Genomic DNA, 15,412 nt, shown 5'->3' with positions numbered 1-15,412 from the left:
CAATCTCAGAACAGATAAACCGAGTTTCTTGTGGATGAAACTGGGATGGAAGGTGTCCTACAGCCAGTAACAGGCACCCAGCCTAAAGAAGCAGCTTACAACTAGGTCCACAGCAAAAACTCAGAAATATACATGTAGTAAGGAACTCAGGCCCTTAGCACTGTTTTGCACCATAAAGCTGCTTGTGGTGCGCAGCTCTACTAATACCAATGTAAAAACATAGTCTGATTTATTCTCTTAGGACAGATGACGGCTATACTGGAACCCTGTATTCTCTCCTTTGCATTTTCCCACCTTCTGGGATTCTGTTCATGCTCCTCAGATGCAAGTATCTGCAAGGTTTCCATTCATATACAAGAAAGGTGTTAAACAACGTGTTTTCAAGCTTTACTTGAAATCTCCAGATTTGCCTACTAGAAATTTCTGGATTTTGACAGAATAAATCAGACTTTCTATCTTCTTGACTTTAACTTTGTTGCCAGGCAGCTGACGCTAATAATTAAATCTAGAGAATGTTGCTTGGAATAATGACTTCTGCAGAGGCTAAAAACTGCACGAAAGAGTCTCCATTCACAGAGTCCATGAACTCCATGACAACAGAGGTCCTGTGTCTTGCAAAACAGAATAAAGGAAGAATAAAATTCCTGACAAAGTTCACAGATTATGTACATTTCTCATTTTCATGACGTCAAACATCACATTCATGTTATACATGACCTGTCATTTTCTTCTACCCTTTTCAATAGCTAATTTGAAATAACTGATTAGCTATGAATGAACTCCTCCTAAGATGTATTCCTCCTTAGGTAGAAATAAGAGTTTCCACTGTAATGAGCTGAACTCCATTTTAATCTGTCATAGTAACCAGAGCCACATCTCATTCCTGTGATGAAGCCTCTGTTTATGCTTCACTTCAATTTTGAATGCTTTACCACAGTGCACAAGTGATAACTTTGCTTATACTTACTTCAGAAAGATCAATAAGTAAATTATGTTCTAGTGGTAACTTAGTTAAACTGCTGAACTCTTGACTAGGTTAAAAATATTTCCTTTTGTCATAATGAGTTACCTACCTATGGGGAAGAAGAGGAAAACCATGCTTGGATATTTCATCCTTCTTACCTGCCATCTGGAAAGGGATGATCATCCAAACATGATTCCTTTATTTTTTTTTTATTTAATTTTTTTGAAAGGCATGAAGACCCCCTTATGATTTTACTGTTTAACCAGTAAACTACCTGCAATGTTTTAGACTCCATTTTCCCTCATCAGGGTGGTTAGAAGAAATAAAACTCCTTTCTATGTCCAGGAGAAGAAGCTTCTCCACCACCCCCCTTCTTCATAATGTGGGAGCTTGGCCTGTGGTTCCCTCGCTGGGCATGTATTGAATTACTACACAGCTCAACTCATACTTACTTCCTTTAACATAATACGGAAGTTACTAAAGCTCTAGTATGATGAAAGGTGCAAAGAGAAGACCTTTGAAAGCAGAAATGTGTAAGAAGACCTTTGAAAGCAGAAATGTGTAAACAGCTTCATGCAGATACATTAACCCCTTAAACAATTTCCACATGGTAATCAAGCAGACCAAACATTGGCCACATTGTTAACCTCTAAAGGCCAAACTTGCATATGGTTTTGTGATTTAAACATTGATTAAAGTCTGTGAGCATGAACACCCAAAGAGCTCTTAAAGAAGCTGGGAAAGACATGAGTTTTACATTACGAGGTATAATTATGATGGATAAAAACACTGAACGGTGTTAAACCATGCCCCCAAAACATCAAAAAACATAACCTTATTTCTTCTCTAATCCAGTAGAGTCTATTTAAAAATTTAGAAGGGGAGATTCTGCTGTCCAGTTATAGAAATATCTGCTTTCGTCTAAAACCAGGAAAGTAAAATAGCAAGACCTATAACTGAAAAGGCATAAAACTTGCTTTGGGAGGAAAAAAAAACAAAAAAAAACCCCCACAAATATACGCAGCATAAGTTTACTGGCAAAAAAAGCGCGCCAAAATATGAGCAAGGAATAGGAGGTAAACCTGCAGTGACAGTATTTCTTTTGCTTTATTTGCACTTATGAAATGAATGTACTGTCCTCCAGGCTTATGAAATGGTTCTGCCTGTGACTCTGTGATTAAACTCTGTTTCAGGAATTCTGGCTTATAATGCTCAAATGCATCATGATGGCAACATGACAGCACAGAAAACTGCAAGGTTCCCTGCCCTTCAGCCAATACTGTTCACTGGTTTCTTTATTAAAGAATATCCTGCACTATGTTGCAACCTTTTCACTTGCATACTTTCCTGTGAGCGTGGAACACTGATAACAGTTACCTATTAAATAAATTAAGAGAAAACTGTTGAGACAATTGCTGCATGATAAAAGGGCTGGCCAACCTGACAAGCTGTGTCTAAAGAATGCTTCCACTGAATACAGAGATGAAACAGGTAACCAAGCTCAGCATTTCATTGCATGTTCTATCTCATGAGAATACTGTAAAATGCAAAGCATGACAAAACCCCAAAATCTTTAAACAAGTTACTTATCAAAAAACTGGACATTTATGCAAATTTAACTTTTCCTAGAGACAGGGAAATAAGGAAAGGTATAATAAGCAAGCACTTGATGTATTTTCTAGTACAGCAGATGAGCATTAATCCTTTGTACATCTGATGCCTAAAACCTGTTCTTACTTCTGAAGGTTTGAGTGGTATCTTTAGAAAGAAATAGGGCCATGTTTTAAAAGAGCAGTTAAACTTTGGCTCTGCGTACTGTTGCAAGGTTTAATTATTAAGAAACCTAGACTCCTGAAAGAAACAACTCACACCTAGATATGTGACAGACTGACTGATACAGACCTTAAGATTCGGGACAGTTCTCAAGAGGTGTTAGAGATTGCCTGCTAAACTGAAAGCTATGTTTAAATGCTGTGTAAAAGTCTGCTACCTGTACTGTGGATCTAGTCATACTGTTAGTGTTCACATGCTAAAGCAGGCCAATTTGAGCTGATGGGAAGGATCATGATCTTGGTTTTCACTGTGGCTTCCTAACTATTTTTATAAATGAATAAATGAATATAATTCGGCAACTGCTGAACTTTTATTCTTTTTCTCTACTTCAAATCTATCCACATTTTTCTTGGATCAAGTAGCTAACAAATCAGAATTCTAATCTATGTTAATCCCTTTCACATTATACAGCAGGTGTATAAATACCTATCTTAATGATTCTTGCTGAGATCACACTTAAGGATTGTTTTCTTCTATTTATTTCAAAGTAGCATGAAATTTATGTGGCATTTTGTATTTCCTAAACAGCTCAATTTACATTTCCAAAACTTTAAAATATTAGTTGATCACTCCAGCTTTTATTTACTTTATGAAAGCCTGGAGAAAAAAAAATATATTCAAGGCTATAATACATTTTGAGGTATTTACATTGAAGATAGAAAGATTCTAAAGAAGTAATTTAGGCAGAGCATTTAAAGACCTTAAGTTATGGAGAACTTAATACAGGCTTATTTCTATCCTTCCCCTTTAACATGATCTTCCTAAAATCTGAGATTTACACATTTTAATGTAGATGTGATTATTTGGTCCTCCATTTACTATTCTCCCCAATGGCTCTTTACTTACAATATGAAGCTCCTGTTTAGTAACACATAAAAGTAAGTTAATTAAATGAAGTGCTGACACTACTTTATTATATAAATATCCAGAGGCTTCTATTTGTTGTGACTCCAAAGACCAATTCTATAGTATTCCTAAAGGAAATTGAAAGGAATCATAATCATTTTTAGAAAATACTAATACACTTTAAAAATAACCTAATGATTTTTTTTTCCTATATATACACACTTCACTATGTAGTCTCTGAATTTCTTAAAATGCCCTATTATTTGCCCATAAGTTATCAGCTGGCATTTTCCAAGTCGAAAAGGTACCCAAGAAAAAATTCAAAAGAGAAGATAAACAGTAGGCATCACACACTAGGAAACTTTGACCACCTATGATTTAAGGCAAAATAACAAACATGTTCTCAGAGGAAACTCAGAACTGTAGGTACCTAAATTATTCTATAGCACTTGGCTCCTTGTGCAATAAATGTGGGTTTATCGTCATCTTCATTATCAACCCCATGAGGCTACACAAAGACAATTTACGCAGACTATCTGATAAGCAAAGGAGAAAAAAAAGAAACCAAACAACAAAACAAAGCCAAAACAAACAAAGCAAAACAAACAAAACAAAACAAGGCAACAAACCCACCCCCCCACCCCCCCCCAAACAACCCACAAAAAACAGAAAAGAAGAATAAAAGGAAAAAAGGGTATATAAACAAAGTCAACATCCAAGGGCATTGTCAGGTATGATATACTATCGATAGCTGTAGGCACTTTCAACCTCCAGGGAAAAGTATGCACATAAACCTTGATATCTTAGATTTATACATTTGACAATGTAATGCTAAATAAACCTGATAGTTCTTAGCAAGGGAATTGGCAAATAACTTGCAGAACAAACAAGATAAGAAAAGTATGTGGAGATTTAATTGTAGGGTTTGGGTTGCCCTTTTTTTTTTTCCCCACACAGTGGCAGAATGTTCTTATCTGATGCATGCTCCGTTACGAGTTTTTCCTGTCAGAAAATATCTTGAATTAAATGATAGAAGAGTAATGAGTTTACACTGGTATGAGTTTTGGATTGTGCAAGTAAAAACATTCAGTTGTTTATTTTACATATCTCTGCGCATGAGCATATGGTAACTCCAAAGGTTTTGAGGTGTTTTTTTAATTTTTTAATAGTTTCCATTAAGCCACTTGCTTAATCCTGCCAGTTTAAGCTTTGCCACATTCTAATAAATTCACTTTGTTTGGAGGCTGAATCTTTTGTCTTGAGCACTGAATTACCAGCAAATATATTCCAACTGTTTTTCTGAAATATGGATTTACTGTAAAATCAAAGACAATATCACAGCAAATTTACTGCTAAATCTCTTCATTTCTTTTAGTCCTTTCTATGTATGCTTTTATAGTTTCCTTCTAAAAGTCCTACCTATTGTCCTCCCCCAAATTGCCATTTTCAACTCGGTACGTCATACTTAGATCCACCTGAGGCTCATAAAAATTCACACCCCCAGCTAAATCTTGGAAAACTAACCTAGCTGATAGCCTGAAAGCACATCCGAGATACTGAACACAGGTAGGGCTCAGTAGTTAGTCTCTTTCACTCAAAAACAGGATGTAAGAAGGAAAGTTGTAGGGAAAGTAAGCAACAAGGAATATAAATGTCAGCTTGTATTTGCAGCAATTGGAAGTGAAAAACTCAAGCTGGGTGTGTTTCTGTATTTAACATTAGAAATCATCTGAAAAAATAAATAAATCAAATACCACAAGAAGTAATGCTAGAAGCATCCTTCTAGCTTTCCCCACAAACTAGCAAATAAAATACTTTTCTGTGCTGCAGGAAATTTGTGCTAGGCTCTTTTCACTGTGACCAGTAGCGATCCCACGCGGCCCTCTTCCAACACTACCTCCAACAGTCTTTAAAGACAGCAAGTCAAAACTTCTTGTAATGAATGCACTAATGAGATATCTAAAATTAGTATCAAAAGTGGCTCTGATTTGGGTATATCAGTTCCACTAAAAGGCTCACACTTGTAAAGATATGTATTAATGAAGGAGAGATTTGGGCTTTGACGCTTCCCTTTACTTAAGTCTGGTATACTGCTACTCCAAAGTTACGCATTTTCGTTCAATATATGACCACTATAAGACCCTTTCCATTCGATCTTTGACACATCCTTGTCAAGACAGGCATGTGTACATACAAAGCTGTGTACATACTAAACACTGCATGCTGAAATCTAAAATGTCTAAACCCCTTTTGGTTCTGATCCAGCGAGAGCAAACAAAGCTCAAACAGTGAATTAGCTGATGAGGCTCTAATGGGCTGCTTTAGATCGTGACAAAGCACTGTTCTGACTCTACTATTTGACAGACTTCCATCAAGTATAACTGGAATTCAGGCATATAGCTCCCATATATGCAAACCAAATCTTATCATACATGTCTCCAATGCCAGAACTTGAGTCTTCTGTTCCAGCCCTATTGTGTTACAGTATCATCCAATATACTTTCAGTAAACCTACTAAGAAAATACTGTATATAAGCTATACTACTGCATCTCACTCACATGATGTCTTGAAAGGTAAAAATATTAGCGTGATTTAAAACAACAAATATACCATTTTTAAAATATAAACTGTGCTTGCTTTTGTACATTATATTACAATATACAGACTCGTCTATTACTGAAATGTCTTTAATACTGTAAGAAACAAGGCTACCCTGGAAAACTTGTACAAGATTTTAGGACACTGAAAGTTTAAAAATCTCATCCTTATACTGCAACAGGTTTCTCTCATAATTGCTGTAGTTATACTTTGTGTTCTAAATTATACTGCTTGATTATGAAAAAAACCAAACGAACAACAAAACACCCCCAAAAACCCCCAAACAAACCAACCAAACAAGCCCTATTTCAAAGCAAGAGTGAACCAGTGTTTGGTTTGTAGCATTGATAGTAATAATTATAATTCTAAATAATTATAATTCTAAACTGTGTGAATACTATGTCAGTGATGCCATACCCCCCTAAAATTAAAGATGCTGTTACAGCAGATGAAAAATAAAGATGTTTAAATTTAAATATGCACATTTACATATGGCACAAAATTCAGTTTTAGCACTGTGTGAAGGATAGAAGAACATACAAAAATGTGCTTCCATTTTCAACACACCACAGGGTATCATCCTTTCAGGGAGTTTTCAGTGTAATTGTGTGACCTAGATGGCACTGGATGCATAAATGAATCAACTGTAAATTCACAATGACCTTCTCCTTCACTCTATAAATCTATCCGAGCCATTCAAAATAGTAATTGAGTAAATTAGTAGCATGACTTAGAATGCCAAGTCTGAATCTGAACAGAATTAGAATCTGAATTAGAATCAGAATTAGAATCTTAGAATCTGAACAGAAGTTCAGTGCTAGTTCTTAGATCTACATATTTTTAATGATCGAGATCTCTGCAACCCAAAACTCTCTCGTACAGAAAGAGAGGATAAGTAAAACTGAACAAAATCAATACTGTGGCAGCGCTCTGGTTATCTCTGTCGGAATGAGATATATGGTGTTCAGCAAAAGCTTTCTTCCCTGAATATAGTATTAGATTGCAGGTGCTGTAGTTGTCAGATATGCTGACAAACATCCTATTACTTGTGGCAGCCACTAAGAGGAAGAGGAGCCCCATCTGTAATGAAGTTTTGAAGAAACAGGCTATTTATAGACACACTTCCTAAAAACCACTCTAATATTAGACAATGTCATAGAATAATGCCACCTAACTGGAGCAAACTTACCTATTGAAACAAAGGTTCTTAATCCATTTCAAATTATTATATAAGCCTAAACGACTTACGTAGAAGACATAAAAAAAAACCCTCTGCTAATTATCATATGCTACTTAGTAAGACTGCTTTTTAAGAGCATACTGCAAGAATTAATTATCCTAAAACAAATTATGCCAAAATCAACCTTTACAGTATGCAGATTCCCTAGCTGTGAACGCTGAAAGTTTTCCTAAGAATGTTCTCCTGAAGTTCCTCTTCTATGCGCTTTGAAAAGCAATAAATCAGAAATACCAATAACAACTCATTAAGGTATACCCAATTTTATACAAAAACCTGAAGGTTCAGCCCTATACAACTGTATGTGAAGTTTTCTGCCCTCCCACAGATTAATTACAGGGTCTTCAACTATGGTCACTGCAGTGAGTAAGCTTTTTTTGTAAAGAAGAGATTTGTTAGGCCCAAACAGATACTTAATATCTATGCTTCGTATTGTGGAGAAAGTACATTCTTAAGAAGGACAACCCCCCCCCCCAAAAAAAAAACAAAAACAACAAAACCAAAACAACAACAACAACAAACCACCTAAAAATGCAAACAAAACAAACCAACAAACTAATTTGGACACAGTCTTTATTTACCAGGTCATTTAACTTAGAACTATTGCAGCCCATGACAGATCTATTATAGCATAATCTGAAACCAGTCAGGAAAATATTGTGCAAAACTAGGAATCATTGCTGAAATAACATCAAACCTTGCCCTCCTATAGACACTAGAGCTGAAAACTCAAGCCCTTGCATGCAGCAATGATACCATAACATACTGAAAGCAGCAGGAAACACAAGGCAGTAAGTCTTATGGAAAAAAAAAACACAGCCTGGAAAATGAATTGAAACAGCAAGAGGGAGAGGCATCATCAGAACATACTGAAAAGATTATACTCAAGGCAAAAAAGAGATAAAGACAACAGACATCAGAAGAACAGTCTAAACTGCTTCTAAAAAGTTGAGAAACTGCATAACAGAACAACTAAGCCAAGGTAGAGTTACCAAGAATTACAGCATGTACTTGACAGAGAGCCAGAAGTGCACCATGAAGTTGTATTTGCAGGTACTTAAAGTCTAATAAATGACTCGGTAGGATGCTGATCAGAAGCCTCAATAGTGGGACCCAGAGGAAACAATAAATGTTAAGGGAAGAAGAACAGAAATACCTTTGAACAGAAGCTTAACTCAGATTTTTGTGCTGCTCAGAAAAAGGGAAATATACATTAGAAAAACATTTAACTAACAATGATTTTGATATGGCTGGTTAAAAACTGGAACCGTGCTACTATCCCCACAGAAAGTTGAGATCCATTTTCGTTGTGAACTGGCACTAAAAAACTTCCCCCACCAGCACCAGAAGGCAAATTCTGGAAAATGTTATGTTTCTTAAAGTTTATTCTTTAAAAATATTCCAGCACATTACGTACCATTTTTTTGTGCAACGGCACCCTTTTAACTAGGCTATTCTCTTTAAACTGCACTGTTATGTTAAGAGGAAACTGTCTTATCCTGTATAATGCTATGTGTAAACTAACTTGATGAAAGGACATAAATTCACTGCTGGAGTAAGTCAAAACAAAGTTAAGATACACAGTAACAACATGTCATGAACTGTCTACCTTCTTGGAAAAGCAAATCAAACAGAGACTCTAAGCATTCTGATAAATATTTTCAAATGTGACAAGCAAAAGATCTTAAAATCTTAAAATCAAGCCTTCAATATACAGTTAAATTTTCAAAAGTTCCACCATTCGTGTACACACCATCAAAAGTCAGGGATGAAAATATGCAAAACTTGCAGCACATCTTAAAATCAATTCATTATTTTGGAAATTTGAAAATTATTTTTGCAATTGATTTTTTTTTTAAGTTCACAGGTTTCAAAATACCGGTGAGATAGTTTTCTTTGGAAAGAAATAGGAAAAACATTCCATTTCAGTCAGTCTGTAAAGTAAAAGTGTTTTCCTTCATATCTTTTATTATCCAGAACTGTATGTATTAAATGTGAAACCAGTTATTTGGAGATAAAAGTCCCAATACCAGATTTGTATTCATACGTATTGATAAAGATGATGTAGACTTTATGTAAAAGCAACTTAAATGTACTGTAGTCCTTAAATATGTTTGGATTTAAGACCTTACATTCACAACCATCATGGTCCTAAAGCTAATACTCATCTTTCCAACACACATAAAGAAAGTAATCTTCCTTTGTTGCACTGTTAGTAAACCCAAGATTAGTAAAAAAAAAACCACAATCCATTCCCTACTGCCCATCCTGTCCAGAACTGAAAGGCTTAAAGCTCCACCTCTTTTCTTACACTGTGATTATCATCAGTGTTTACCTTCAACTCACCTGGATGCAATAGTGGGTGTTTGTTTTTTTTTTTTCCTGGGTGAGAACTCCAAGCCTTGTACTCATGCCTCTTCATTGAGCATAACAAAAGAATTGACCTGCCTGGGTATGCAATTCCTTCAGTGTATTCTTGTGACTGATGAACTATCAACCTGCCCACAGAATACTACTTAAGAGTGCCTTTTTGAGTCTAGTGAACAGAGTAATAAGTTAATCCACAACAACCTCATTAAGCTATGCATCACTAAAATTCTAAATCCATTGAGAGACATATATTGCATAGTATGAAAAGAACTTGTGTGTCATTGTAGCAGATGAAGGTTTAGTGTTTTCCACCAGCCCAAGCCTCCATAAAAGCACACTCACTACATTTTAATGGTACACTGCACAGTCAGCAGCAATTTTTGTATTACGATTGAACTTTCTTGCAATCAGCAAGGAGACTGCTATCTTCATTTTATTATAAATATGAAAAACAATGCCTAATTAAAATTCTTGAAAAGTCAAGGGAAAAAATAAAAATTACAATTAATGGAACTGTTTTGAATAAAGAAACCATTAAGATGCCAAGACTCTCTTCTATTAGCAATAATTTAACTTATTTTCCTTTGATGCACTTAAATTTTCTCTTATAAAACTACATTATATTTTGCATAATCAAGGACACTACTGAACATTACTGAATATAAATTTGAGTAGATGCATTTTTCAGACTTTTACATTTTGAAAGATTGTTCATATTTAAAAATTCAAAGTGATTTAGTATTTTTCTATAAAATTTAATGACTCTGAAGTCAAAGGTCATTCAGTGACAAATAGTCACTTCTAATATCTATATTAAACAAAATATAACACTTCGGTTTGGAACTGAAAAAAGCCCTTTCTCTTCAGAGAGGTCCCACTACAGAAACATGCAATAATTTTGTACTTCTGCCTGGTTTTCCTGAATATATGCATTTAAGACAAAATTAACCCAATCCATTTTGCAAAGAAGCAGTATTTACATCTCAACACTATGCTATAAAACCAAGCAGCAAAATGATCTGCATTATTAATTTATGATGAGATGAAGCTAAACCAGCCAGGCTAGACAGCAACCTGGTCTAGTAGAAGGTGTCCTTGCCCATGGGATTAGATTATCTTTAAGGTCCCTTCCAACTCAAACTATTTTATGACTCTAACCAGTTTTTCTTTAACTACATTAAAAAATTCAAGAATACAGTCTTGCAAGAACTTGCATAGGAAATACGTGTTTTTTAATTATGAAAGTACACATGGATTGTACATTCTTCCAAGTTATTGGAACTGATTTATTCAGCATTTTGCTACAGAAAAGTCAAATACAAGTGAAAGACTTAATTTCTTTTTTTTTTTCCTTCAGTTTGGGGGTCTCTGTCCTTTATTGAGGAAGTAAATTGATTTTACAGAAACATGAGTAAAAAAGCATCTCAGTGTAATTAGAATACTTAATCGTGACTACTATTTTATGCAGAGCTATTCATAGTTATGTATTTACAATCTTGATCAAAACATTGTGGATTGAAGAGAGAAGTTATGTAGGTAGCAAAACACCTACACAAGATCAGAAAAGTACTTATATGTACGTCTGGGTTTTATGCTAAGATTAAACAATGAATGAGCATCAAGATGCATCTTGAAAAATCCACTAGCAACTCATTTAGCAATGTACAATTTTTAATACTTTTTTTATATGGTTTTCATTGGAAAATTTATTTATAACTTGGAAAATTTATTTATAACTTGGAAACTTTAACTGAGACCTATTACTCTAACTAGAAATTACTAATTTATGTTTTTTTCTACTGCCCAATATATTTTAACATATCTGGTAATTTTTGTGTTTAAATAAACATACACACTTGCATGTGTTCATGTGTTCAATCAAATAGATATGAAATAATTTTAAGACAAATCCAAAATTCTACAGTTTGATTGGGGACAAAGAGAAAAAGCCTACCTTTTCTGGATCAGTTGTTGTGATGACCCACACACAGTGCGCATTGTCTTCATATTGAACTGGATAATTTGGTGATGTAATAATCCCACTTGGGCCACGTAAATTAGAACCACATGTTCTAGCTAAAATGATAAACAACAAATCAGATTGCTTTTGATCTACTGCTCAGTTTAAAATCAACATTATTGCCATACTTCATACTTGCCATGAAACTATTTTTACGTTGATATATTCTACACAATCCGCCTTTCAAGATGTTTGAGCCAATAAAAATCTTGATGAATTACCTTCACAGGAAGGACACCATCACTCTTCAGTTAATCAGCCCAACATTTACATTATGCTTATTTTATGCACCAGAACTAGCAGACAACTAGTATTTATTAATTTATTTTCAATTCATTCTGCCCAAGGCCCACTACAGTAGGAACTAACCCAGATGTGCAACTCTGTATCAATAAACTCTTGGATAGAGTTTGTACCTTCTTTAGCTATCCACAAAGAAAGGTTGAGAAACACCATCCTTTCAGATCTTCTTTCAATTAAACTGTTACCCTCTCATCTTTCTCCTATTTGAATTCTAAGGGGAAGGAGGAAAAAAAAACAAAACAACCCAACAAAAACCAACCAAAAAAAAAAAAAAAAAGCAAAAAAACAAACAACAAAACAAAACAAAACAAAGCCAAGCAAGAGCTACAGCTCTGCCCTGAGATCTGTTTAGTAAACAATTACAACAAAACATAGCACAAAAACAGTTAGATAACCTTAGATACCACTTAAGAAAACAGGAATGAATTACTGTAAGGTTTTCGTGTGGAATTCAAGAAACCTGGCAACATTTCCATTAGCACTTATCAGTTCCTGATGGCATTAACAGGCCTAAACTTCCCTGATCAGCCTCACCTGAGGTCTCCCACCACTCCCTGCCTGTGGGTCCAGGGGATCCATTTCAGGGTGGGATTGAGTGAGTTACCACTCTTGGCCTGAGCAATGCCTCAGGAGCAACTGCCTGCAATTTCACCATAGTCATGTCTATGCCTGCTCACAGATTGTTACTTTTTTGTTGATCCCGCACCCTAGGCTCTCATGTCACAGCCCAGTGCCCAAGGCTGGGGCGAACTTTGTTAGCTACCATTCTGGGGTAAATGCGAAGTTCAGCTTCTTCAGTAAGTCTCACGGGCTTGAAGTCATTAAGCCTGCAGTAGTTACATGTACTTTATCAGCATTTCCATTTTGGGAAATTTGACTATTTAGAAAATGTCATAAACAGTTCTTTGTAATTTCTATTTTATTATTAAATGCTTGTTATGAGCACCATGAGTACTGGCATCATGAAGGTCTGTAAAGGGATTCGAAATAATGTGGACTACAAAAAAAAGTAAATGTGGCTTTCACTTCCAATCATCCACAAATGTGTATCACATGGAACGTTGTAATATTGAACCAGAATTACAGACCAATCAGCCTAAACAGTGTTAATCTGTGTTTAGAAACAAATTACATACAAAGCCTGGCTGATTTGACCCTCAGAGTTCTGAAAATTTCCAGCTCCAGTTCTGGAAGTATGCTTGAGGAAAGTAACTTGTTTTTCCAACTGAGGTTTTAATGGCAGTAGAGGACTAATTTATCCTATTTTGTTAGAAGTTTACTGGAGGGAGTAAAGTATAATAAAGATACTTGCAGATAATAAATTGGAAGGAACAGCAAACACTAATAATAACACACAGATAATTCAGCAGCCAATAGCCCCTTTCTGCTGAGCATTACTTTTATCATGCATAGATTACTTCAGCTCATTTCTACAATGTATTATCAAACACAAATAAATTCGAGAGATGAAAAAAAAAACCACCAAAACCACCAAGGAAGAGTGAACAGTGGAATTGCATGGACATGTCATTCTGCAGTAGTGGGAAACCAAGTACCAAGAGTGTACATTTAGATTTTTCATTTAAATACACTGAGCTACACAGACACTGAGCTCAAGAGACATTTAGGAACCACAGCTGTTCTGCTGCTCTGGAAAGAGTATTCGGTATTTTTGTTTATTTATTTTTTCCTGTGTTTTAGATTGTCCAGTCTTTACATGGATGTGCCTATGTAATACTACCCATTTTACATATAGCTTGTAATAATTTACCTAAGAGCTGCCTTTGTAGACTTTTGTATTAGGTTTGATGGAACAAAGTTAACTTTCTTCATGGCAGCTTGTATGGTGCTGTGCTTTAGATCTGTAATTAGAACAGCATTCATAATACACAAGTGTTTTGGCTGCTGCTGAGAAGTGCTTGCACAGCATCAAGGCCACCTTTGTTTCTTATACTGCCCCACACAGCAAATTGGCTGGGGATGCACAAGAAGCTGGGAAGAGACACAGCCAGGACAGCTAATGCCAACTGACCAAAGGAATATCCCAGACCATATGGCAACACAGTCAGTGATAAAAGCTCAGGGTAAGAAGAAGGAAGCAAGCACATTCATGGCCATAGGTTTGTCTTCCCAAGTAACTATCACTTGTGCTGAGGCCCTGATTTTCAGGAAATGGCTAAAAGGCCTACTAACTGAAGTAGTGAATAAAAATCCTTATTTTTGCTTTGATTGCATGTATTTAAATAAAACAAATTATTTGCTTAACTTGTTAAACTGTCTTAATGTTCATACACAGCTTTTCAGCTTTTGCTCTACCAGTTCTCCCCCCATCCCACTGGTGGTAAGTGAGAAGCTGGGTGAGTGTTTAGCTGCTGGCTGGGGTCAACCCACCACAACTGTTTCCACTCTTTAATGAAGAAAGCATAATTTACAAGTATATCACATATGTAATTATACAAGTTGAAAAATCTATTCTGGCAACAGGAGAAAAATATTTTTCTTTTGGTATTATGAAAAAACTATGTAATGAAGCCTATGTGAATTTTATATAAGTGACATTATGCTTTAGGTCGTTCTTGTACAAACAAAAGTTTACGTCCAGGTGTTGCAAATTCTTCCCCCCATAGTCTCTACCATTTGCTTTCCTGATAACTGGCATTTAGCATAAAGTTTTGGGAGTACAAGCAGGTCTTTTATCTACCTGAAAATGACCAATCAAGTATATCAAACAATTTGTGTGGTTGTTTGTTTTTTTTTTTTTTTTTCTTTTTAACTAATTGTGGATTTTTTGTCTTGTTTTCCAGTGCCTGTCCTGGGTAGGTTGTCTGGTTCTAGGAGAAAATAAGGCAAGCACATTTCTAGGGTTAAGACTTCCATCAACACTTACAATCCAAATGTGAAACCTAAATTTTTCTACTCAGAAAAAGGAAAAGTTCTGTACATAGACATATACTATTTATCTTTCCTACCTACCCTAGTTCTGGAGTAATTTCACAGCATTTACTTATTTTCTGCACTTTTATTACAGGCAGTAGATTGCAATTGAAAAAAAAAAAAAAAACAACAACATGCAAACAAACAAAAAGCCACTTCCTTCCCTCCTCCTTAAAATCAAGAGAAGGAACTTACCAGGTGGTTCAGACCATAATGAGAAAACATTTAGAAAAGTAGTCGAAGTCAGAAAGTAAGGACATTTGTAAGGTTGAGCAAAATAGACAAAACAGAAAAGAATTTACTGAA

At 35.4% G+C, this 15,412-nt stretch overlaps 1 protein-coding gene across 1 annotated transcript in view; it reads right to left on the bottom strand.

Annotated features, from left to right (window-relative positions):
• CSMD1 (CUB and Sushi multiple domains 1) overlaps nt 1-15,412 on the bottom strand; it is a 1,149,005-nt gene that overhangs the window by 360,050 nt on the left and 773,543 nt on the right. Inside the window, exon 10 of the mRNA XM_065681530.1 lies at nt 11,804-11,925. Coding sequence (XP_065537602.1) covers nt 11,804-11,925 — 122 coding nt within the window. The remainder of the gene's footprint in view (nt 1-11,803; nt 11,926-15,412) is intronic.

This window comes from Lathamus discolor, chromosome 5, assembly GCF_037157495.1.
Source record: "Lathamus discolor isolate bLatDis1 chromosome 5, bLatDis1.hap1, whole genome shotgun sequence".
NCBI lineage: Eukaryota > Metazoa > Chordata > Aves > Psittaciformes > Psittacidae > Lathamus > Lathamus discolor.
The sequence above is the reverse complement of the archived record's forward strand: the minus strand, read 5'-3'. Positions and strand labels throughout refer to the sequence as shown.